Source organism: Podarcis gaigeae, assembly GCF_964106915.1.
Source record: "Podarcis gaigeae genome assembly, chromosome: 17".
In the NCBI taxonomy this organism is placed as follows: Eukaryota; Metazoa; Chordata; class Lepidosauria; order Squamata; family Lacertidae; genus Podarcis; species Podarcis gaigeae.
Window position 1 is genome coordinate 31,078,179 of NC_139694.1, and position 25,253 is coordinate 31,103,431.

The 25,253-nt window shown below is 42.8% G+C and overlaps 1 protein-coding gene across 14 annotated transcripts in view; it reads right to left on the reverse strand.

Annotated features, from left to right (window-relative positions):
- Positions 1–25,253, reverse strand: part of DNM2 (dynamin 2) — a 60,313-nt gene that overhangs the window by 14,284 nt on the left and 20,776 nt on the right. For 5 of the 14 annotated variants that reach the window (XM_083718755.1, XM_083718753.1, XM_083718746.1 and 2 more), the window contains 7 exons: positions 25,108–25,243; positions 23,018–23,085; positions 21,728–21,866; positions 18,340–18,426; positions 17,951–18,021; positions 13,327–13,378; positions 6,454–6,567 (listed from right to left, as the gene is read on the reverse strand). In XM_083718755.1, the coding sequence (XP_083574881.1) occupies positions 6,454–6,567; positions 13,327–13,378; positions 17,951–18,021; positions 18,340–18,426; positions 21,728–21,866; positions 23,018–23,085; positions 25,108–25,243 (667 nt within the window). Of the gene's footprint in view, positions 1–6,453; positions 6,568–12,649; positions 12,662–13,314; positions 13,379–17,950; positions 18,022–18,339; positions 18,427–19,321; positions 19,461–21,727; positions 21,867–23,017; positions 23,086–25,107; positions 25,244–25,253 lie in introns of all 14 variants that reach the window. The other 9 variants (XM_083718752.1, XM_083718744.1, XM_083718745.1 and 6 more) reach the window with 4 other exon arrangements.

The following is a 25,253-nucleotide window of genomic DNA, read 5'->3' on the forward strand; positions in this document are numbered from 1 at the left end:
TTTCCTGAACAGCCCCAACCATTTTCCAGACTGGATTCAGCCGCAGACTTTGCCACGTCAGAGGAGACAAAGTAGGTTTTTTCCCCTGGAACTGCTCTACTTAACAAACCCTACAAAAGGAGAACAAAACGGGATTACATGGAAGAGAAGCTTCTGGATTCCAGCCCCGCCTGCCCAGTGTTCAGACTACCTGTTCAGGAAGCTATAAAGGTGTACAGTAGTCTGCACATTGGTTAGACTGGGTTTGGATAAGCATCACTTCAGGGGTGTTGGCTGTTCAGGTAAGCTTCTACTTTGGGGAAGAGACTTTATTCTGAGTTTTGCTGCTACTGAGATTCCAGACCTATAAAGAAGCTAGCTAATCGTGCATAAAGGGTTTATGTCCTCCTTCGACAGTCACAAGACAGGATGACTTGAGAGTCGGGCTTTAAATGCAGCTTGCGTTGATAACTAAACAAACTTCTTAATCCCCTGCTTATTTCAGGAATGTGTGCTTTAAAGATGAATTTTCTAGGGAAGTGGACAGATACAAATTCAACGAGCAGTTTAGTTTCCCAGGCTTTGTCTCTGCTGGAGAGCTTTGTTCATGCTGGGCCTGCCGGTTGTCACCTTCCAGACAAGAACTCTCCCAGAGAGGATTCTCACCCAGTAAATGGTTTGCCAGTGATTTGGAAGAGGGTTATTAAAAATTTATTATTATTTTTGTTTGCTCAACCTGTTTTACTTTTTATTTTAGGGAAACAGCCTCTGCTTGTGCAGCACCCCTGTTGAAGGTAATATCTGCCTGCAGCCTTGCTTGGAAGTTAAATGAGATATGGGTCTGGCTAGCTTTGAGGCGTGGGTGGCTGTGGACTGTGAGCACAAAAGAATACCTTGGCAGGGGAACAAAACGGCTCAAGAAATACATGTCTGTTTTGTACTGCAGTAGTTCAACTGAGCTTGCTGCCACCAGGTATTCAAAAGCACCAAGTTCTACCAGGCAAGCGGTCTTTAAAACTTGAAATATTCTCCCCAAGGGTAGGCTGCAATAGCAGAAAAGAACAAAATTGCAGGGGTGGAAATACTGACTTGCTTCCAAATGAGAATCCATTTCTAAAGACTGCATGTACACTAGTTGCAGTTAAACAAAAGCTAAGTATGGGCACCAAAACAAAAGACCGCCACACTTCTCCTTGTAATGTCTGCTCCTTGTAATGTCTGCCTTAAGATGCAGCCAGCTCTACACAAACTCATGAGGTTTATTGTTCTCAAGGAAAGATTGGGGGGGGGGCGGTTATTCCAAACACACCAACTTTTGCTGAGATTTGCTGAATGTAGCTGAACTCACGGTTGGCTGCTTTAAATATATAGCTTGCCTGTCAGTGATCAGTGCTCACATTGGCATTCTTTAAGATCCCTGACAAAAGAGAGCCAAAGCAAACCTTGTATTTAAGAAATGTATTAAAAATGCTTTATAGTTAAAATGTGTAAATGAATTCTTTCATATTTTTAAGTGGCAATACCACAATAGGTTCCACTGATCAATCTTCATTCCAGAAGACGCACCGTTGAATATTATCAATGTCACACCTAAGCAGTCAGACTATTAATTAATTTTCCAGGATTGAGAAACCTCTGGTTTGAAAAGAAAAGTTGAGATGTTTACAAATTCACTCATGCATCAAAACACACAGAAATTCTAAGTTAAGGTGTCCACCTTAACTTCTGCGCCACATAAGCTGTAAATATGTCCCACTCTCACACTTATTGTGCTAGCTCATGACTTATCTTCCATGCACCCCACACTTTCCTTTGGTTTTTCAGCCCCAGTCTTTTCCTCTGCAGCTCAAGGGAACACCAAAGCTCATGATACCATGGGGGCCATGGCCACTAAACCACCTGCATTCCCTATAAGTATTCATTTGAGTTCCAGGAAATTGTCTATGTTGGGCCTATGTGATGGGCTGCGTGTCACAGCATGGGGTGGGGTGGATGTGACACAAGACACCAGGATGACAGAAGAGTCTCCTAATGAATCAATGGTCAGTCCCCAGGGCAATCTGCAGGCAAAGAAGTGCCCACCTGGCAGACTAAGGCTTCTCTTCCCAGAAAGAGAACAAAAAGCATAGCCATATCTCAGGATCCAATGGGATGATGGGGCAGGAGGCTCTAGAGGCAATCAGAGAAGGGAGAATGTGGGCTGCTGCCAACCTGAGTGGAGCAACAGCCACAAGAGAGACCCAGAGTGGGGGAAATAAGTATGGGTCAGCAAAGTAAGTCTAACATACACATATCATGCCAGAGACCCCAATTAGTTCACATGCCTATTCCTGACACGGCATGCCACAATGCAAGGGAAGCAGCCCGTGCCCATGTTTCTCGCAGAACAACAGCTTATGCCCTGTTGCAGAGCACACCACCAGAGTTCTGGGCCACTGAATGGTGACAAGGGGGAAGATTGGTACATGTTAGCAGTGGACGGCTGCAAATGGGAGGGGTGGGGTAACAAGGGAGATGAAGAACACATGGAGGGGGACCTAAAATTGGGTGAAGTAGGCTATTGGGACAAATATCTGTATCACGAGAAGGCACACAAGCCAGCAAGCAAAAGGGGAAGGTTAAGCTCCACTTGTTGCTTTTACTTTTGGTTAAACATGCATAAGATTTGCAAATATTTCCTTAAGCTTTAGAGCACAGAGGCTGGCAGTCAGAATTAAAAGTTTAGCACTTCCAAACACGGACATACCACTGAGCCCATCTCCACTGCTGCCCCAATCTGCAGAAGAAGAAGAAAAGGATTGGGGCTGAAAGACCAAAGGGAAGTGGGTGAAAGCACAACACTGTATGTGAGACTGTAGAATATGTTCGCTATTTACACGGCACAGAAGATAAGGCGAGTGCTCTAACTTCGAATTTCCAAGCAGGTCTAAGAAAACCCCCGCACAAAAAATAAACAAATACATTTTTAGGCAAGCTCCTTCCGTCTTAATAAGGGGGTAGTTATCTGTTTTTTTCATGCCTCCAGAGTCTGCATTTCTCCAGCTAGGTACTCAGAAGGGCAGCTATGTTGGATGTTGCAGTACATTTGCTGATAGTTGAAGCTGACATGAAGTTTGAAAAAATTACAGAATGATACTTTGGGCTTCTATGTCCCCAGCTGAAGCAAGCCATCTAGCAGGGAATTTCCAAACTACAAAGGCTCATGTATGCACCAAGAGCAGGACGCGAACCGTTTAAAAGCAAATCAGAGAGTTCAGTAGTTAGGAAAAAGAAAACAAACCACCAAGGCAGATAGACTGGGTGAGGGGGGAGAACTCCTGCTTAACCAAATTGCCAAAAGCACTAAAATTTTAAAGCTGGCACATCAGTGGTAATCTACAATAACCAAGATGCAGAAAAAAAGCAAAAACGTAGCTACCTAGCAATTTTTAAAAATATCAACCTTTGTTTAACTGCACTACTCTGTTCTAGAGGATTTGGAGAGAGGTAGCCATGTCTATTGTTGCAAGAATAAAGAACAAAGTGCTCTTTGTCCATTTCTTCTCAGGTAGAGGCTAAGTCGCTGTCTGTATTTTTCTACATTTCATTTCCATCTCACCTCCCTGTATAGAATTCCCCTAAATCATATATGTATACTCAATATAACACTTCAAGCATCTGATGAAGTGAACTGTAGCTCACAAAAGCATATACCATAAATGTTTTACGCTTTAGAGTGCAACAAGATACTTCTTCTTCATCTCAGGCCACAGAAGGTGGAAAGAGGGTCCAGCAAGATGCTGCCAGAGAGTTGTTTACAAAGGTGATATAATTGCAGTCCAAGATTCCTTGAACTCAAACAACATGCCTCCAATGGTATATAGATCCCACAATCCCAATACAGTCGTACTGCAGAAGTTGAATAGAATCAGTTCCGGAAGTCCGTTTGACTTCCAAAAACGTGGCTTCTGATTGGCTACAGGAAGCTCCTGCAGCCAATCAGAAGCCACAGAAGCCCCGCCGGACGTTCGGCTTCCAAAAGAAAGTTTGAAAACCAGAACACTCACTTCCGGTTTTTGATCATTCAGGAGCTGGAACATTCCACTCCCAAGGTATTTGGGAGCTGAGGTACGAATGTATTTGCATCAACCTGGCCTACTAAATTGACTTCCACCAGAGCCTGCAATGTCACTTACCTGACTCTGGGTCCAACTGCACACAAGAAGTACCTGACAGTGCCCTAATTATGGGATGCTCTCTCCCTACAATCTTGCCTGGTGCACTCATTGTTTATATTAAGTAAAATGGAAGGTCTGTCATCAAGATATGCAAGGAATATGTAGATGTAGAGTTTAAATATTGAAAAGACCTGGCATGGAGATGGAGTGCACATGATTATCCCTGCCAGCAAAGACCAGCCCACCCAGTGTCAGGGATGGAAGGCAGGCTTTACTGAGGCTTCCAAGATATCCCAAATTGCAACTATTTTGCTTTCCGTAATATGACACTAGGGAAAGCTAAGAGATGCACTCGGGGATACCTTTGGAATATGGGATGGCCCCTACTCTCTACTCGAGTCACCTCCCGTTCATAAAGCATAATTCCAATTTGTAACACCCAGTGTTGAGTTTTGTTTCCAAGAAACCAAACTGTGAGGCACACACAACTGAGGGGGGGCAAGGATGGGGGGGGCAGTGCATCTCAACGTGCATACATATGTATCTGAAAGAGGAAGTGGTGTGGGCTTTTCTGAGTGAAGTGACTCCCTTCCCTCTTTTGCTTCTTTAATGACAAATGAACAGCCTCCATTCTGAATTCTGAGTGTTTCTTCCTGTTTGTGCCCGCTTCCATGGCTCAAATGGGTAGGGCATTTTGTTTTTATTTTCAAAAGTACTCTGCATGTTTATCAACTCAAATAATTTACTAGCGGAGGTGGTTTTGTGACTGACATAGGGGCCAAACAACCGACACTGTGCAAATCCACCTTCTGCTGAAAATCAGGAAGTTTTCCCCAAGCTTGAATGCATCCCTTCTTCCTTACTTGGGATCTAGCATTGGTAGAAAGAAACAGAAAGGAAAGCATTCCCTGAATCTGTGTCTGGAGGATGGTAGATGGAAAAGAAACAAAAAAATATATGGCCTCCCCCAAAGCTAAGAAAGATGAAGTTAGGCTTGCCATACTTCAGGGATTTTGGGGTCTTCCTAAAAAAAGTTCAACAACTTTGCGAGTGTCAGGAATTTTACTTTTTGAAATATGGCAACCCTAGATGAAGGAAATAGTCATGAAATGCACAACCTCTTTCCCTGCACCAAAACTAAGCAGGGACAAAGGGAGGCAAAGCATTCCTTCCTGTAGTCTGTGGCTCTCCAGTCTGGGTAGGGAATTCCAGAAAGCGTATCCTGTTGCCACTTTTTACAAAACAAGGCTCTTCAGCCACTAAATAGCTATGTGGGGGAAAAAACTGGCAGTAGAACCATGAGAAAAAAGGATCACTTGCTAGAGATTCTCCCTTCTGCACAAGTCATAACACACAAGCCAGTCCTATATGGAATCTGGTTGTGATAAACTTGGAGCCAAGACTCCTGGAACTTATTGCCAGCATCAAGGAAGACACTTCCTTGTTTCAAAATTGGTTCTCCTAACGGATAGGAAACAAATGTTGTAATGTGGATCACTCCTCTTTAAGAGTTCTAGCCAGCCAGTCATATCCTCTTTCACAATGCTGCACTACATTTCAACCACCCACATTCCTCAGTCAATTGGTATTTGCTGGCCACTGAACATGCTTAGTCCTCATTGGGCTGGGGAACCCCCCCCCCATTTTTTCCTGAATACTTTTTTAAAAAAAAACTTCTAACTTTGGAATTTCCCCAAGCCTGCTGATACCTACCCACTAGCTGCCCTTTTGGCAATGTAACTCACATACACCAGATAATGATAATGATCATCAGTTTAATTAATTTAATAATCTTCAGTTAATGATAACTTCATTTTCATCAGTCTCCCCCTATTCAGCCAACCTTTGCCCTGAGCTCAGTGGAGAAGGTAAAGGAGGTGAAAAGGAAAGTTAGCAGAGAGTTGGGAAGGGGAAGAGGGCAGAGGAGGCAAATGGACAGGTGGGAAGGAAGGGACAGGGGCAGAAAGGGAAGGACAACATATTTTCCTCCTCACCACCATTACAATGCATTGCAGCTCTTCCTTTGTCTCTGTGATCACACCCTTGATATATTATCGTGGTCCACACAAACCCTTGCCCACAGCAGCTCATGCCATAAACATGGACTGCTGCAAGGCACTTTGCTGTTAGGTTGTTAACAGAACAAGGCTTGTGCATGTGGGGAGTCATGGCATCCTTGCTGGTAAGTGGGCAGTTTTAGAGGTGTAGACAATACCCCATATTTCCATGTGTGTGATTTCAAGGACTCAATCTGAGTATCTACAACGCCACCCAGGTGACTTCTCACTGCGACAATATTGCATGAATAATTACCCACCTCTTCATCCTTGTACCAAGACAAACTTTCCGCCGTCAGGACGAACCAATACTCCTTGGAGCCTCCTTTCATGATGCTAATGTTGTTGATAGTCAGCCAGCCTCGCCGGATGACCTGGAGGAAATCAAGGAGTAGGTGAGGAAGGAAGAACAGGTTACAGGCTATCTTGGGGAACGTAAGATGGATGGGATTGCTTTATGTTCAAGAGATTTGGTGCAATGGCTTAAGATTCTAGCCCTCGTGGCAATCAGCAGGGGAGGAAGGCCTGCTTCCAAAGTTAGCAGCTTGGAGGGCCCAGTGGAGGATGATGGGTTCTGAAGATTCCCACCTACAGCATTACTGTTACACTTGGACTTTGATTGCCTCTGAAATAGCAGCCTGGCTCATGATTGCAAAATTCCACCGTGTGATCAATGTTAAGCAATGAACCATTCTCACCAATATGCAACCCTAAAGCACCCATTGACACTTAGTGTACCCAAAATTAAATCTAGAGAATGCTAGATACAAGTGATAAACCCGTAAAGCAGAATTTTAAACATGCCATGACTAGCGCTCTGCAGCAGCAGGTAAAATCAGGAAAGGAACTCTGTGTAGCAGTCCAATACTCACTGACAGATGAACGGGTATTGCCAGAAATAAAAACAGGACAGGAGCTCCTTCTCTTTACAGCAAAAACATTGCTTATAGATGTCTATGAGGTCCCTCATAAATATATAATGCTATAGTACATGGCAGTGAAACCCATCAGCTTATAGCTGCTTATAGCATTCACAAGAACCCCCTGAAAAGATGCAGGCAGGAGCCAGAGTACGTTGGTGGCAACCCTCAGGTATCCATGTCTGCAACTTACAAAGCAGCCACAGATCTAGTGAAACTTAATAGGATGAAAAAGGAGTCTCCTGAACAAAGCTACACTGATTTGTGCAGGCCACAACTCTGCTTGCAGCTAGTTGTTTCCAACCACCTTTACTCCTATTTGCAAGGAACCACTCAGTTACTCAGTTTGTCTTGCATTTCACACTAATGACATACTCTCAGTTTGCCTGAAGGGGCAGCTCCCCACCTGATGAAGTCACACCAGTCTCACAGGTGACTCCACCAGAGCTACAAAGAAAATGTTTTGGAGCCAGTTCTTTGCTACAGCCTGGCTAACCAAAAAGTCACAAAATGAAAATGTAAATGAGGTTAAGGGTTGAAATGGCAGTACTGATGCTCGTCTGCCTCTTGGTGGGATAATTTGTCCTCAAGACATTAGGCTCTAGGATGACGGCATTCCTTTATCCTGAAGGAAGCTCCAAGGCTTGGCTTTTCCAATTGGGCAACAACAAAAAATGTTTATGTTAATTAGTTACATTTGCATCCTATCCTCTCTCTAAAGTAGCGGTTTTCATTTAGTGTTGAAGGGAGTTCTGAAGTTTTTCAGAAGCTTTCCCTGATGAAAAGTGATGAACAGTGGTAGACAAACTACTTTGAAAGGCAGCTTGCCCATCACTTCCAGTCTTTCCTGCAATGGACAGCCAGACAAAGCATGCTTCAATAGCAACGAGGAAACCTAATAGGCCTATGATCTCTGTGCAAACACATAGCTAGGTGGTCTACTAGTAGATCTGAACCATTTACGGTACATCAGCAGTTTTCTGATTTCCAGTAGTTTTCACTATAATAAACAACAAACTTTTAGAAGACATCTGAAGGCAGCCATGTATAGGAAAGCTTTTAATGTTTGATGATTTACTGTGTTTTCATTTGTTGGAAGCCACCCAGCATTTTAATATCACCATCATCAACAACATCAACAACAACTACTACTACTACTACTATAGTAAGCAAAACTGCAAGTAAAAGTATCATTGGCATGGCTGGAAATCTCTCTCAGCCTCTATGTTCTTTTACCTAGAGCTGTTTGAACTGGCTTTAATACTATATTTTTATATTGCTGTGATCTGCACTGGGACCTTATAGTGAAGGGAATGTAAGAAATCAAATAAATAATAATGCAACATACATGTATTAACTGGTTGCTTTTAAATATGTCTTTGTGCAGCTCTGCTAGGACAGTGTTAGAGTAGTGTGTCAGAACCCTTGATCTGTTGTAACTCAGAGGCAGACAATGCAAGCTGTCCCAGTGAATGACTCACAGGGTGTAGTAGACAATTTGCTTCACCCACTGAGTCACTATTATGTATCAAACTCCAACTGCTCACTAGCTGCTACTCTGAACCTGAGCTCTGATTGGCAGACTACTGGGCTTCAGTAAAAAAGTAACAGTAGATCCCACAAGCCCACCCTTGCCTAGTATGTACCCTAGAATCTTCCATAGCACACTGGATCTCCTCAGACAAATGATGTAGAAAGGATGCCCTGGAGAAAGGAAGTCTGAAAACCACTGCTCTGAAGAGCTCAGAATAAAAGTATCCTGCAAACTCATTAAGTCAATACTTGCCCAAAGAGTACCATATTTTAAACAGTTGTTAACTTGAGTGAGTACTTCCACATTGGAATGTACTAGTCTAGCCACTGTGCCACGCTAGGAATTCTAATTGCCTGGCACAAGCCAAAAGCAACACCCAGCGTTGCCTGTGAGGCATCCCATAATCTGCCCAACAATCAAATCCCCAATGCTGGAAGGATTTTAGCCCTTCCACTGAATATGTTGGTAACAAGTCATTGAGCTCATTATAAATTTACTGGAATAAAAGCCAGCAAAGCAATTGGCGAGCCAGTCCCAGGTCCGGGGTCTAGCCCCCTGTTCAGCCCTGAGTTTCTACACCTCTGTTCACTAAGAGTGGCCAGGATCAATTCACTTCATAGGGCTTGCAAAGTATTAAGGATGAACCACTTGCCCTCAGAACTATGCTTTGAACATCTGAGTAGCTGTGTACATTTAAGCAAAGAAACAATCATTTACAGCCAAGCAACTGGACAGAACCGCTCTTAATTTCATGTGGGAATAGCCAAGACCTGTAGATTTTTTATGGTGGTCGATGGGCTGCTGAGAATATCCTGCAAGACTCACCAAGCCTGCAATAACCTTAAGCACGCTAGATAGTTCAACAAGCTGCTTTAATTTAAACCCAACACAAAACAGATGAGTTTTACTTTTTCTCTCTGCTAGGATGAAAAGTATCTCTTTAGGATACCTGATCAATACCCCACCTCCTGTGTGGGCCTTTGGAGGAAAGACACAGCAACAAACACACTTTGCTCTGTCATTTATTCATTTTTATGTCTGAACTATACTTTTCCTTTCAGAAGGAAAGCAAAACAGCAAAACATGTAAAACGTTTTCTACCCAAGTTAATACCACCATAAATATTAGTAATGAGCAGACTGGAAAGGAAGTAAGTCTATACGTTAAATCATTTAAATATAGCCAGGCTAAAGTATACTTTGGAGAAAGAGAGCAAACCTAATGGTGATGATTCAACTGTTAGATACGAAAGCTACAGATGTTAGAGGCAGGATTGCTGAGCAGCTCTGGAAAGGGACAGAGAATTTGGCTTGGCCTGTGCTTAAGTTTTCAAAACCAGCACTGAAAAAGCATGAGGGCAAAGAAATACATATCAATCAGGCATCCTCATCTTTTCAGACCTGCTCAGCTTCTTGCTAACATAAATACCAAGGCGGCAGACACACAGAAGGAGTGGAGCACTGGTGGGCATGGGCTGTTGCAAACTGTATTTTAATTCAAATTAACTTGGCAGAGAAATGGAAGGTGTTGTCAAGTCCAGACATAGGAAAAGGGAGTCAGGTCAGATTTCCTCTCTGTGAAGCATTTCTCTTAATTAAAAAGATTGAGGATCAGAAGTCAGTCACATTTTAAATACAATTAGCTTTTAAAAGAATGGAGGCAAAGAGTGGCCAGAAGGCAGTAGAGAAGGAGAGAGACCTTGAGACAAATGTGGAAGAAGAAACCAAAGAGCCCAAAAAAGACACACAGGGCTGTAACTGAGTTTGAGGAGCCCGTCAAGGGGCAACAGCCCAAGGGAAGCCAATTCTGCTGCCAATTTGAAAAAAGAGACTTGTCTAAATTGGTGTTTTTAAAGAGCTATGTTGAGTTAGAGGATAAGTTGGGGGCAAAAAGTGCACAGCAGGGCAAGTTTTGGGCAGTTTGGACAAAAAAAATGTTCCTGGAATCAATCTCCTTATTCTTTAGCCTGCTATTTTACCACCCCCACCCAGACAGGCCTACAAGAAGCTGAGGAAAGAAGTACATAATGTTAATTTAAAGCTCCAAACTGCCTCTCAAACGCAGGAGGATGAGTTCGATCCAAAGTGTTGCCTGAAAAGTAAGTTTCACCTTCTACTTTTAGTAAAATCAAACACAGCCCAGCCAGTCAGATCTCCACCTTCGTCTTACTGAAGCACAAACCACATTTTCAAAGCCAGGGATTGAAGATTGGGAATTGAAGACCAGGGATTGCATTGGAATTGGAGACATGGCAAATATGCAGACCCTCAGGAGGTATTATGGCAGTGTTTCTCAAACTCTTGCTAGGTTTGCCAAATTAAAATTTGGAGTGTAAGAGTAAGAATTAACTGCCTTCAAAGGAGCCCATCTAGAATGAGTTACTGTTCACAGGTTGCTTCCTGGTCAGAAACTGTAGCTCATGCAAGCACATGGGCAGCATTCTCCAGGGAAGGTTGATTTGAGTTCATATGAACCTCTAATTACTTTCAGCACACTATTTGAGAATTACTGTTCTGAGGTCTGCAGTTATCCTTAGAATATCATGAAAATGGATGCGTCAGCACTTTCAGACTCTTTGAAACACAGGATATAATGATGAGAACTGACAGGATGCCCGGGATTCCAGGGGAATGCTATGCCACTGATTTTAAACTCTCTCAGCATTCTAGTCCACTGGATCAGAATATGGAATTGAGAGGAGATTCCTTGCCCAGTAGAAATAGCACTTGAATAGGAAACCTCCCATACCTCCGATCTGAGCAAAGTTAACACATATGCATCAATGCTAGCATATGTGTCACATATGTACAATAGTACATAGTGCAATATTCTTGCACCAAGTACATGTGAAAATTATTTCCAGGACAGCATGAGAGGAGGAGCACCTCTGCATCTGTTTTATTAAGAATTGTTCTTCTCACTTACACCCAAAAGTTTCTGGCGATTCCATTTTCTTGTAGAGTAAGCAATGTAACCATTTGATTTCCAACTCCAAGATTCCCATCCACAACACATCCTTCAGGGACTATGAGTTCAAAGGGCTGTATCAGTTTGTTTAATCATGGAGCAACCGATCCACCCACATTTCTTAGAATCTAGTGCACTTAAAGGAAAAGCATAGAGCAACACTGGTCTCACCAGACAAGGGAAAGGGCCACGTAGTAATGATAGGGCAAACAAATCTCTCTGTGCCTCAATAATTATAGAGAAGGCAGCAGCAGCTGAGATTTTAGATGGAGATATGAACACATCAAGATGAAAACTAACATGGAATACGTTTGTGACAATTGCCGACCAAGCTGGGTGTATGGATGTAGAACATGGTACAATACATGATGCTGGCCGCTTGAGTCTCACCAGGTAGGAAGAACACAAGGTCTCAAGGGAGAAAATAACCAGGAATGCTAGCAGACGGAGCAGAAGCTCAGAATGCTGCAGTTACCAGTCAAGGTTCACTGGCACCTTTATCCTTCCATTGCGCTCTGTTAGTATGGTGGGTGTCATACCAAAGTCTGGCAGCCTCATGATTACTTTTATAGCTAAGACTCACAAGTCTCAGTTGCTTGAGTGTCACTGGACTCCAGCTTAGTGGATCTCCCTTCAGCCGTATATGTCAGCTTGAGGAAAAGGCATGAAGATGGGATATTAAATAAGGACAATGTCTCACCTGATTTCTGATCCAAGGAGGGTTGGGGCTAAAATCAAACCTCCTCAGGCTAAAATGAAGGGTTCAGAAAGCTACCATTTCTACTTACAGTTTCATTCATTGCCCACTTGGTAAGTCCAAGAATTCAACAGTAGCAACTAAATTTAGAAAGATGGTTCCCATGCCTGGATCTCCTGGAATGCCATTTGAAGTTACTTGCTTTTCTGTACAATTAAGTGCACTTTGTTTGAGGCAAAGAGGTTACCCAACTTGGGGGCCTTTACTTTTGCTGGGCAAGGAAGTCTCCATCACCAAAGTTTACATATCAGTCACTAGCACATTATACAGGTACTTACCAGTATCTCACCCTTTACAGGTTGGCAAAATTAGTGGTGCAGGTAAAATAAGGAAAAGCAGGATGAGGGGACAGAACAGTGAAGAAAATCAAATAATGAGAGTAGAAGGGGAAGGGAGAAGCAGGAAGCACAAAAATGGTTGGAAAAAAGGGAAAGCAGAAAAAAACAGTAAAAGAAAAAAGTTACATGCAATTAATTATAATTGTTCAGTGTTAATGTTCCATTACAGTCTTTCCAAACAAGAATTAACATACACAGATACATTATATAGAGACTAACTTTATGCACCAATTTTGTTTCCAGTCCTTTGCTCAAGTCTTGCTGCTCAGAAACAAAGGGGACTTAAGACTGAAAATGTTCCTTTATCGTTTCATTCTTCTGCCTTGAAGTTTCTCTCTTCTACTTGTGTTCATATTGGCATAGATTTGTAGTCACAACTGAAGGATAAGTGATTTATTTTGGTGGAGGCACTGTACTTTCTGCACCTTGTGGCCAGCTCCAAGTCCTTTTCTGTCTTCAAATGACATAAGGCAAGGGTGGCACCTCTTTTTATAAAACTATGCCATGCTCACAAGCCTGTTCAACTCTGTGCAACTACATAGTGTGCCCAACAGGCTGGACTTAGTATGCTGACACTATGTTCTACTTGGCTAAAGGAAGGAAACATGCATCAGTACCTGATTTGGGATTGCTCTTTTCTTATTTGCTTGGGTGCTCCTTTGCTGTGCGCTGAAAGAAAAGAGATGGTTTTACATTAAACATGCCTACTGGGTGTGAAAAAAGGTAAACTTGCATGTTAGATACACAGAATCACCAACACATTCATTCCTGTTCAAGTCAAGCAAAATTAGAGATGCAGATAGGGGAAAGTTTTCTTGAAGGAGAAAGTTTACCAACAATGGAGCTGAAGTGATACATGCCATACGACAGATTTTTCCACCACAAAGACACTCTATACATTCACAGCGGTTCTGAAACATCCCACTTCAGATCTAAACCAGAGGGAGACAGGGCCTTGAACCTGTGACTGCACACTACAGAGGCAAAAGACTTTAGGGAGGAAGTGGAAGACACTGCCTACTCCAGGCCCCAATGAATCTTTTCTTGAAAGAACCTGCCTGGTAGCATATGGGGAGAACACCCTAGTGTTTCAATCAATGGGATGTTAGACTGTCTTGCGGGATTGTCAATTTTCACAACTAATTAGTGGAATAATTCTGGGGTCCTCTGCTGGCTGGATGCAGCTTGCCTCCTACCAGTTACATGCACATGTACACAGAACATGCACATTTACTATGTGTCCCAAGGCTAGCCACTCATGTTGATATATCTTACTAGCCAACCATTACTATGCCTCTCTCCCCTCCCTAGTTGACTCAGACATGCAAAAGGCTTAGGAAAGGGAAAGGCTATTTCTGGATTGTGCCACCCAGAAAAACAAAATAATCTCTTCCACTCTTTTGAATTTCTTCTCAAAAGAAATTCCTCCTGTTGCATACTTTGTCTAATCTGCAGCACAAATGAAATTTCAAGTGAGAGGACCTACACACTACCGGCCACTCTGCTTGCCAGAGGGTGAGGGGCACTTGCCATTGGAGAGCAGATTTATGGGAACACGTCTCCACTGACCAATCCTCACCACAGTCTTCATACAGCCCCTTCAACAACTTCTCCAAAGGGTTAGGCAAGCTACACTCTAGACCTAATAAGGATAAACTCTCACAGGCAGATACGCACCCAGCCACCATGCGCTGCTCAGTGTAACAGCTGGGGAGATTTGGGAGAGGTTTGAGGCATCCAGAGGGAAGAGCAAGGTGAGTCAAAGAGAGAGAGAAACGTGAGATGAAGGAAAAAGAAGGAACTGTAAATTAAGTGTGAAAGGATACATAAATAGACTGCACACAAATTACACGAGAGGGAGAGAGAGAGAGATGGGGAATGGAAGGAGTATGTGAACAGGACACTATGCCTGAGCTGCTTGCTGGGCTGATGCCAAACAGCATTTCTTAAAATGCATTTACAGTGTTTCTAAGTCATCCAATAACAGAAGCTCTAAGAGCAGCATTACAGAATAAAAGGGAAACAAGTGGTAACGGTTCTGGGACCTCCTACTGAGATCATTTGGTCTTGATGTCTTGAAAATTCTGTTGACAGGCCCCTACAAAAAATATCAGGGGTACTTCATATATTACATTTATAAAATGAACTTATCAAAGGCTTTATGTGAAAAGAGAAAAAGTAGTATTTTATCTTACATTCATAATAATGTTACAAATGTGTTTAAAACACATGCTTGAAAGCTGGCACGTGAGTACAGGTTGTCCTAATTTTTGCACTAAGCATCATATATAGAAGTGTCCATTCTGTGCAGAGGCTGTGGGTGTGCACACTGCAATAAGTTTCTGAATCTTAAAGAACAAGCAGGTTTTTTAGCAGCTAGAACTACAGTGGTGAGCTTGAGGAACAGGAAAAGACTGACAAAGGCATCTAGTGGAGATTTCTAGGGATATAGTGGGAAAGGTCTCAATCCCATGATGGCTGTTCCTGTAATGGTGTAGGAAATTATAACCCTAAGGCACAAGGGCACCACACTGAAGAAATTAAACGCCATCCCACATAAATGTAGCCATAACTTTGTGTAACCCTAGGATATTTCTTGGGAGTCACTCATGGAAGATCTGATCATTTACAAGTACATCATTAAAGGTATACATAATTTGTAAATGGTATGTGCTGTTTTGTTACGAAGGCTATGAATACAAAGATATCTAGACAGACCACTATAAAGAAATCAGGAGTCAGCTAGAAGAATGGCACTGAGAAACAATCAAAAGATACTGGATCCTAGGATTTAGGTAAGCAGTAACTTCATGACCATCAAAACAGCTTTTTAAGAAACATTGACACCTCCAAGACAAGTAGAACTATAGGGAGAGACTACTAATCATTTCTAGGTGATATAATCTGCAGGAACATATTGGTCATTTCCCTAGTTGGTGAGGCTCATTTGACAACAAAATGGTTGTAAAGTAATGTTCACAATGGATACTGGCATTTTGATTTGGGATGATTCATTTATTAGACGTAATGCTATCAACACACTTACGTTCTCAACTAGTGGGAAAGTTATGAATGAGAATTTAAAAGACTAAAATGTATCACTAGGAAGGTCTGATTCTTTGGGGAGCTGGAGTTTATAATTGCTTTAAACAGGATCAATCCAAACATCCTGTATATTAGAAAGCACATAAACCTGTCAAAACTAGATGCCAACATGTCTAAAGAGTCAAGGAGGCTAGAAAAAGCAAGACACTTCCTTTAAAAACTGGAAGTGTCTGTCCAATCACAGAGGAAAAAGAGGCACAGGGGAACCAAATGTAAATGTACAATGAGGCAAGCCATGAAGAAACAAGTAAGATCTAATGGAAAAAAGCAGAAGCAGAAAGCTAACTAGAAAGGGTGTGCAACAGCTGGATAAAAATAGTACTGGGGAAAGTCAGGGTAACTGCAGACAACTGATATATATTGTCATCAGTGTTGAAGGGTACCCACCCTTGAGTCCTTTATCTAAAGACCTGTATGCATCAGAGGTGACAAGCTGAAAATTTTTAAAAAGTAATCACCAGAACCCAAGGGGCTTCTGAACTGGCTGCTGCATGTTGAAGTCCAGATTGTACTTCTAAGTCAAGCGTGCTTTCCACATGGGGAAAAATATGCACTCCCTTTTGCCATATTTAAATTCTGCAACCATTATTTTTGAATTTGAAAGCCTAAGATAAGATTACTGTGCTATATGAAGGGACTGCAATTGCTTACTTCAAACTTCATCACAGCAGTGATGGCAGACACCCTGAAAACAATGCATCAGTCCTCCATCATCTTCCATAACTCCCTATGTCCCTCAGAGCACCATGCAAAGTGTTTTTATCCTACAAAGCCCTGGAGCCCTACATGCCTACAAGCAATTCTCCTTTCCTATGTCCCAACACAACTTACAGTAGCTCACATGAGGTTACCCTCAATATTATTAGTGCAGAACGTCAGGCTACTCAATACACAGAGGTATCCCCATAGGCTGCATTGCACACTTTCCTGGGAGACTTGCCAAATAGTATTTCTGAAGTGGCGTAAGACCTTCCTATTTTGGCTGGCTTTTGCTAGTTAGACATGTCTTTGTGATAGGGCAGGTTAAAGTCGTTGTAAGTGATAAAGATCTAATAATTGTTTTCATTTAACTGGCTTTTTTTTTTTAAAAAAAGCACCCAAGTTGCTTGCTCCGAAAATAGGTCACAAAGGAAAGCCAAAAATAAGTTTTGTCCCTCCCTCTCTCACACACACATATCTCACTCATTGTTAACTTTTCATCAAGCATTTGATATTAAAGTTCATTAATGTCTCCAAAATGCAAGTTTGATCTCAACCACACATGACTAGTTTCAGCTTCTAGTTATTTGATTTCGGTTAACCCAAGTCATGAGATCTGTACTACCAGGCAGTCATCCAATCACAAGATGCTCTCTTCTGCTTGGCCCAAAAAAATTCTCCTCATTTCCTACATCAGCAGTACTATTTGGGCCATATCATGTTTCCCAGTGGCCTGATTCACATGCAATGTTAAACCATAATTAATACAGAAGCACCCATAAACCATAATTAATACAGATGCATAATTTAATTCAAACCCTGGTGGGAGAGAGCTGGAGAGTCCTCATGGCTCATGAGGAGACCCTCCCCAGAGCCCAGAGCCAGTGAGAGTGGAGGAAGCCCCAAAGAGATTGGAGGCACAGCAGGGCTTTGTTTACGCTGCTCAGCTTCCCTGCCTAACAGCTGATGCGAGTGGTAGCACAGAAGCAGCCAATTTCCTACACATCCTCCAGCCAGCCCCATAGATTCAATTCTAGTTGTGGATGTTTTGGGATATAGTAATTGTCATAAGGATAGGAGAGAGAGCAACAGAGAGGGAGCCTGAAGGGTGTTTAGAGAGTGCTCTCCAGTTACGCGATTTTCTCTTACGCACGTGGGGATTCAGAACAGAACCCCTGCTTAAGGGGTGGGGGCAACTCTAGTTAACTATGATTTGCAATGAATGAGCAGTGTACTAACGCATGCTGCTTTGCTTCTTCTTGACTCAATGCTAGGAACAACAAACTACAAGCTTGCTATTCACTAAGCAGTGACTTAGAATTGTATGTAACTCCACACTGCCCATTCACATTAGACCGTAGTTAAACATTTAACTGCAGTTTACTGTGACATGCGAGCCAAGCATCTCTTGGTGTTTATTTGGTAGCAGATACTCACTTGGCAAATCCAATGAAGTCTTCATGGTTAGTGTTGATGTAGGACAGCTCTATGTCAATCAGCAGGAGAATCTGGAAAGAAGACAAAACCTGCTCAGCTGCATGACAACATCATGAGAAAGAGCCCATTTAGACTACTCTTCTGCACACTGAAGCCTGTGAAAAGGACCTCGCCTTGATTATCTTCTTATGCATAGCCACACAAGAGCTTGGTACTTTCTGCACTGCTATAACAAGCAATTCCAGCTCAATGGAAACCCTGAGAAAGCTGAGCAAAGAAGGGGTTCACTTTGCTGTGATTGTCAGTTGAAAAAGTCATTGTAGATTCCAATTCTGCTATTCTCAGTCAGCCCAGAGGTTATTTGGTGAGTAAACAAAAAACCTGCTCACCTGGTCCTTAGTTTTCCCTTCTCGTTCTCTGATGTATGTTGTAACAATTCTCTCTGTTTCTTCTCGAAGCCTAGGGTAAGAACCAAGCTGAGGACAAGCAGAGAAGAGATCAGATCACTGCAGTCTTAAGCATCAATTATAGACACACATATAGAGAGCAGAAGAGAAGAGGCTGGGCTATTTCTCAATTTTACCACTGGGACAGGTCTAAAGCACAAAGTAAGAGGGATTTGGGATGGGTTTTCTTTTGCCAGTTCAATAAAGATACAAAACGTTTTTCTGGGTGTTTGATGTGCACCCTATGCTCCCCATGGCTTTTGTCTGGGAAACAGCCCAAGACCTCTGTGGAGTTTAGCAGAAGGAACACATGAGACTGGCTTCTTAGTGCCACAGGAAAAAGAACGAGAGCTGCCTACCCACAAGTCACTGTGGAAGGTGGTGATTACATATTACCAAGATACTCTTAGAACAGATAAATGCCAGAGCTCTTTTCATGCTTCAGCACTGAAACAAGCTTCTTTTGGCACAGAGCAGCTGAAAAACGTAGCCATGTATTACAGGAAGTGCTCCTGAGATTTAGCTACTTTTCAAAGCATGTTCGACTACAGCTGCTACGGTCCAAGCAACACCAGTGCAATGTCTCTGTAGGACCCTGCTGTGAAGCCAAACTGGACAATTCAACAGTCTGATGGGCATTCCTCAGAGAGGATGCAGCTGCCCCCCCAATTATTATTATTATTTATATTTGTATACAATTAAGTGATTTCTACTGAGATGTAAACTGCTTTGAGATTTCTTGAAACATAAAAGCAGTATTCAAATAAAGAAAAAAGAATGGCAGCTGCTGTGGCTCTGGCTCTGCTCAGGCACAGACTGCCCTCACTGAAAGCTTCAAACTTCCTTTTAGCTGGGCACCGCAAGTAGCCATATTCCAGGTGACAGGGAGATGGGGAGGGGAAATAAAAGAGTAGAGACTCATTACCTTCTCTGCACACTTTTTAATGACCATGGCCAGCTCTGAGACCACCAGATCAACACACTTCAAACTGGGCTCTTTGAGCTTTATAATCTGTTTTTTCACTATGGCTTCAAAAGCCATGTCAGGTGTGAAGAGCCCCGTCCTGCACCATGCAGAAAGCGCGAACAGAAAGGAGAGATTCCGAAGAAAAGCAGGAAAATAAAAAAAAGTGACAGAGAGGGGAAGAAAGAGATTCAAAAGGTTAGTAATGTGCAAAGGAAAAAGCAGCAGCACTTCCTCAGGAAGATCCTTCTTGCATTGCCAAACTCTTGACAAGGAACTACTCCCTTCCAGGAGCTGAGCTGCTCAGCAGGCTTCAAATTAGCTTCAAGTATTTCTGCAAAGGGACTATGTCCTGCCTGCCCCTTGCAGTATGAGTGTGCTTGGCAAAGTGGATAAAAACCTGTTTTTTTAAATGGCTCCCCAAAACTGAAAAAACAGGTCATGCTTGCTTCTTACTGTGCCCTGTTTGATTCTAGAGTATGAATGGCTAATCTATGGCAAGGATGCCGCAAGTAATTTGTTGCACTCCTAAAGTGAGGCAGAAAGGCCTCAGGGTAAGGCTGTGTCAAGTCAGGTATGCCCTGCCCACCTCTAGTGCTACTCTGCAGCCTGCTCGCCATCATGTTTGACTACAATCAAAACTCTCTCGGGCATGGGTTTGGGGGGCTACAGAATGACAGAACACAACTGGAGTGATCCCATTTGTGGCAAACTTGGCAAAAAGGTTGGCTACCATTGCACTAGAGTCTTCCATGTTCCGAAACAGTACTTGGGAGGCATCTGTTGGCAGATGGAAGGAGGGAGAAGAGCTGTATACTTACAGTATTTGGTGATGGTTGCTATTTTCAATTAACAAGTTATTGACCTCGCAACCTGATATAATTAGCACTTCTACTGAAGCTTTGAGCCTAAGATGCTAGAATTCCACACTGTGACTGTTGTAGTCAACTTGTGCCTGGAATGGGAATACTAGGAATGGGGCTCACATGAATCAATGTTCCTCCATACATAAAAACAGTATCTCTACTAACGTGTCAGGAAAACTGAAAGCCTAGCACCCTTCTCTCTAACATGCTACTTCTCTATAAGGGGAAAATGTTCTGTAATAAGGAGCATTCCATCATCTGAAGTGGTACAGTCAACAAAGACTGGTCATATCCATAAGAATGAGGCCTGCCCCAGCAATCAGCATTTAACCTTTCTTTTCTGATTCACTGGCTCATTTCGCCTGCAAGGAATGGTATTTCCCCTGGCAAGTGACCCTCAGGTCTTGATGGTGTCCAAAATTGCTCCGTTTCACAGTTCTGCCACTTCCCTGCCCCCAGCTTCATCAGTTGCTGTTCAGACTAGGAGCACTTCTTTGGGGAATGACTCCTGTACAAAATCCTTTGGAATCTGAATTCAAGAAAGCTGCCCAAACTCTACTCAGATACCTTGTGGGCCAGAAGACAGATTCTGCTGCATCAGGATAGTCGGGATTTGAAGGACCTTGGAGAGCAAGTGCTGGCTTCTTCACATAACAACAAAGGCACACAACTCCTTTGTCAGAAATGGACCCGGAGTCCTACAGCATACACCACTGTAACAAGCAAGCAATGTAAACCGCTCTTAAGAGCAGCACTTTCGCTACTCTGCTGAAGATCAAAATTCTTGTCCAGAGGGCACACAATTAGGCAGCATGATCCTGGAGCCTCAGTTTGTACACCCTGCTGTCGATTTCAGCAAATTAAGCAGGGGAGAAGCTAGCTCTTTGACAGGTCAGTTTTTCAATATGCATGTAGATGGGACAACCACACTGAAACAGTGAAATGAATTCCCAACAGATGGCCTTTAGACTGGAAATGGTTCATTATGCCAATCAGTGCATTTGAAGCTAATTTGCTCAAACAGCAGCATGACCTTCTAACAGCCATGACTTTGCAAAAAACCTGAGGGAGCGGTTTAAATGGCAGATCAAGAAGCCATGCACTTAGAGAAAGGCCAAGATCCAAGAAGAATCTACCCACAGACCTAGCCAACCTCCAGAGAGCTAACAGCAGCTTCTATTTGCAGGCAGAGGATAAAAGCAGGAGAAGCTTAAAGCACAGACCAATCCTGCTTGCAGTGAGCCACAATTTCAAGACTGCAATCTGGACCATGTTGTAAGACAGTTTAACATTTTTGTAAAAGCCTATGAAACTTGATAGTCTCCCCTGCAGAGTAAACCCCAATCCCATCTTAACACCAGCCAATTAGGATTTTAGAAGATGCTTGTAGCTCTTCCTGGAGGTTGTGTTAGGCAAGTTGAGCAGATTAGAACAGTGCAGTTTTGGCAGGTTTTCCCAGCCCACTCAGTAAGGGCTAGGCTGCCTCCAGCTAGTTCAATACCTTACTGGTACACTGTCTAAATGTATTGATTAACTCCTGAATAACCAGGTCGACACATTTCAGACAAGGCTCTTTCAGCTTCACCAACTGTTTTTTCACAATGGCCTCAAATGCCAAGTCTGGTGTGAACAGCCCCGTCCTAGTCATCCACACGCAGGAGAAAGGAAGGCAATGGCAGAGAAGAAAAACAAGGAGGGGGAAGAGAACAGGTTTAAAGACTGTCAACATTCTAGAACACAATTCCCTCCCACAACTATTAAAACCTTCCCTACATCCAGCCCTCTCCCATTTAAATAATAAAGTTCAAAAGGTAGAATAAGGGCATCAGAAAATGAAAAAAATGTTGATAAGACAAAAGAGGGGAATGAACTCTAGTCTTTGCTACAGAAAGACACTTTTGCAAACTGAATTCTAAACTGTAGGTGTTTACAGAGGGTTTCTTCTTTCTAAGAAGCTTTGTATTCTAGATCAAAATATGAGACAGGAGGCAGATAGGCAAGAAAGGAAATCGCGAGGATATGGGTTTTAGGGAAAATAACACACACACCCCAGATAATAATTAAGAAACCAAGGGCCTTGACAAGAAAAAGGACAGAATAAAAGCTGGCCAGGGCAAAGACATTACAGATAAAGGATAGTGGGAGGGGGAAGGAGATAAACAGAAGTTGATTACACTTGAAGCAATGGATCTTGAGTGCTATTGCCCCAAAAGGATAGTGTCTAAATGGAACTGTTCATTCCTCAACAGAACTACAGAAACTCCTAGCCTATACACCCTCTCCTGAGCCCATTTCATATGGGCATTAAAAGCCTTTGGTCCTAACAAGAGTTCAAGTTTGTCTCCCATTGCTGCATCTATAAACAAAATGAAATAAAGGGTGCTGAAACTGGAGGAGAGGGGAAGAAAAAGCCACCAATCAGAAATGCTGTGCTGTTTTGTCTGACAGATGAGCTGTGCTAGAAGTATTTGCAAATGGATGTATAGCCCTGGACTTTCGCTTTCATTGCCTCTCACTCAAATTCCTCCAAGCAGAGGAAGGGTCCTCCCTTTAGGCTTGGTAAAGTACCAGGCACAGTGACAGGGTGATCATCATTCTGTTTCCTTTCATCTTCTCGGTGACATTCTTTGTTTTGACTTGGGCAGAACGGGAACCACCATCAGTAGAAGGCATCTCAGACCAAATACCAGCTTGCCTTAGCATCCCAGATAGTTATCATTACATACTGTTTATCAGTGGAGAACAAGATAACACTGTGCTGCATTGAATCAGCTGCTGTTCCTATACTTGCCTTACACCATGGATGTTTTTGATTGCATAGCTGATTTCTCGTCTCAAATCCTTCTCATCAAACTCCATCTAGAAGACAAAAAGCCCCCAATGCTAAAGCTGGTAAAAACGGGTGAAACAAAATTGCTGGTTGATCACAAAGAGGGGCCTCCTTTCTTCTTCAGATGCTTGCTCCTTAGAGAAGCCATACTTACCAAACATCTTAAAGAGAACTTATGCAAAGATCCAGCATACAAATTATGTAGTAGCCAAGAACAGCATACTTGCCAAAGACCATTCTCCTCAATACAAGGAGTGCATTCTGGATCATGCATCCCCTGTGATTCAACCCCAAGGGCAAGCTTTGTCTTGGTCTAGTGCAAGTAGAGCCCCTGAATTTCACCCTGGGACAAAACTGACATCTGTGTGAACTGTCAATTGACTACTCACTGGTAAACAGAACACTCTGTCAACTGATGGATTGTGGGTGGGCAGGGTACTTAACATTTCCAGGAACTTACTGTTTTTTAACCTTAAGATTGCTATTCCTGCTAGTGTCTGTTGTTACATTTTTCCTACTACAGGGAGTAGTCAACTGTTCTCCAAACCTCAAACCTACAGGCAAGACAAGGCCATTTAACACACACCAGTAGTGACCGCCAGCACCAGAGCAGCTAAGCAACAGTTCTTGAAACCCTCTCCTGTTTGTAATGGCAGTTTTCACTGTGAAACTTGAACTGTATTTTGTGCTGTTTTATTTTGTTGTTCACATTGTATTGCTTTGAAAGTTTTGGGTGCCGACTAAGATGCCGACTAAAGCATCAGTTTTTCAGCAGAAATGTGCTGACATCAGAGCTGGTAATAGAGATGTAACACACTACAGCAGCCTTCAGGCTGGTACCCTCCAGGTGTTGTGGGCACCAGCCCACAAATACACAAAGCAACATAATATAATAACAAAAATCAACACATCATAGCAGATACACAACAATATACAGTGGTGCCCCGCAAGACGAATGCCTCACAAGACGAAAAACTTGCTAGATGAAAGGGTTTTTCGAGGTGCTTTGCAAGACGAATTTCCCTAAGGGGTTGCTTTGCAAGACAAAAACGTCTTGCGAGTTCTTGCGAGTTTTCCCCCTTCTTTTTCCTTTTTCTAAGTCGCTAAGCCGCTAATAGCCGTGCTTCGCAAGACAAAAAAACCGCAAGACAAAGAGACTCGCGGAACGAATTAATTTCGTCTTGCAAGGCACCACTGTAAAGTAATAGCTGAAATCTTTTTTCTGTTAGATGTGCTTTGGAAATAACACTCTGGCCAGGAGCAGGTCAACAGGCTATGTAAGTAAAACTAAACTTGCCTCTTGTTATCTTTTAAACATTGAGAATGGAGAAGAGGGCATTTGTTTGCCTTAGTACACCTCAAGGTCAGTACCAAATGGTCAGCTAACAAATGTGGGTGCAAAGTTAAGAGATTTTAACCTTAAGGACTGCCTTTTGCCATAAGACAAGGTATGTTCAGTAAGCCCCATTATGTGTCCTACACTTGAATGAAATAGGTCTGCAGGTGCATGATGCATGGCCTTCTTCCATATTGTTCTGTAAGGATAAAACTGCTTCTATGGGATGGGACCCCAATTGTGCCTCTTTAACTTTGGATGATTAGACAAGATCTTCCAAAGGGGTCTGGATCATCAGCCCAAAGCAGACACTTGTGGCTTTGCTCTTTCCTAGCAAGCAACAGAACACTGCTAAGAGGGGGAAATGTGTCTTACTGATTGTCAGCAGGGGGTTGAAAATACAAAGCACTCTCATATGCACAGTTATAGCCTGCATAAACACCAATACTTAATCACCAAACTCACAAACTGCACAAAGTAAACTTTAAAAAGGCTACAGATGAGAATACTTTTTTCAGAGAAAAGAAAGGTCCAACTGTCACCAACAGCAATCAGTCAGTCTCAAGAGAGGGATGACTCTTCCCCCAGGAGAGGTGGCAGAAGGGTTAAGGGGATCCTGACTGATCCTTCCAGCAGGGGGCATTGTCCCTATCAGGAATGTCCTCCAACAGCAGCTCGCAAATCACCCCAGGACATAAAATCCCATGTCTTTTACCTTGACAAGTTCAAAAGGGAACCTTTCGTGGAAGATGCGGTTTATTCGGGCTCCGCCTGATAGTTCTAACGTGTCTACTTGGTCCCCAGAGCCTTCAATCCGCTTCTCAAAGTCCACAGCAAACTGCTGTACCATCCTATGCAGAT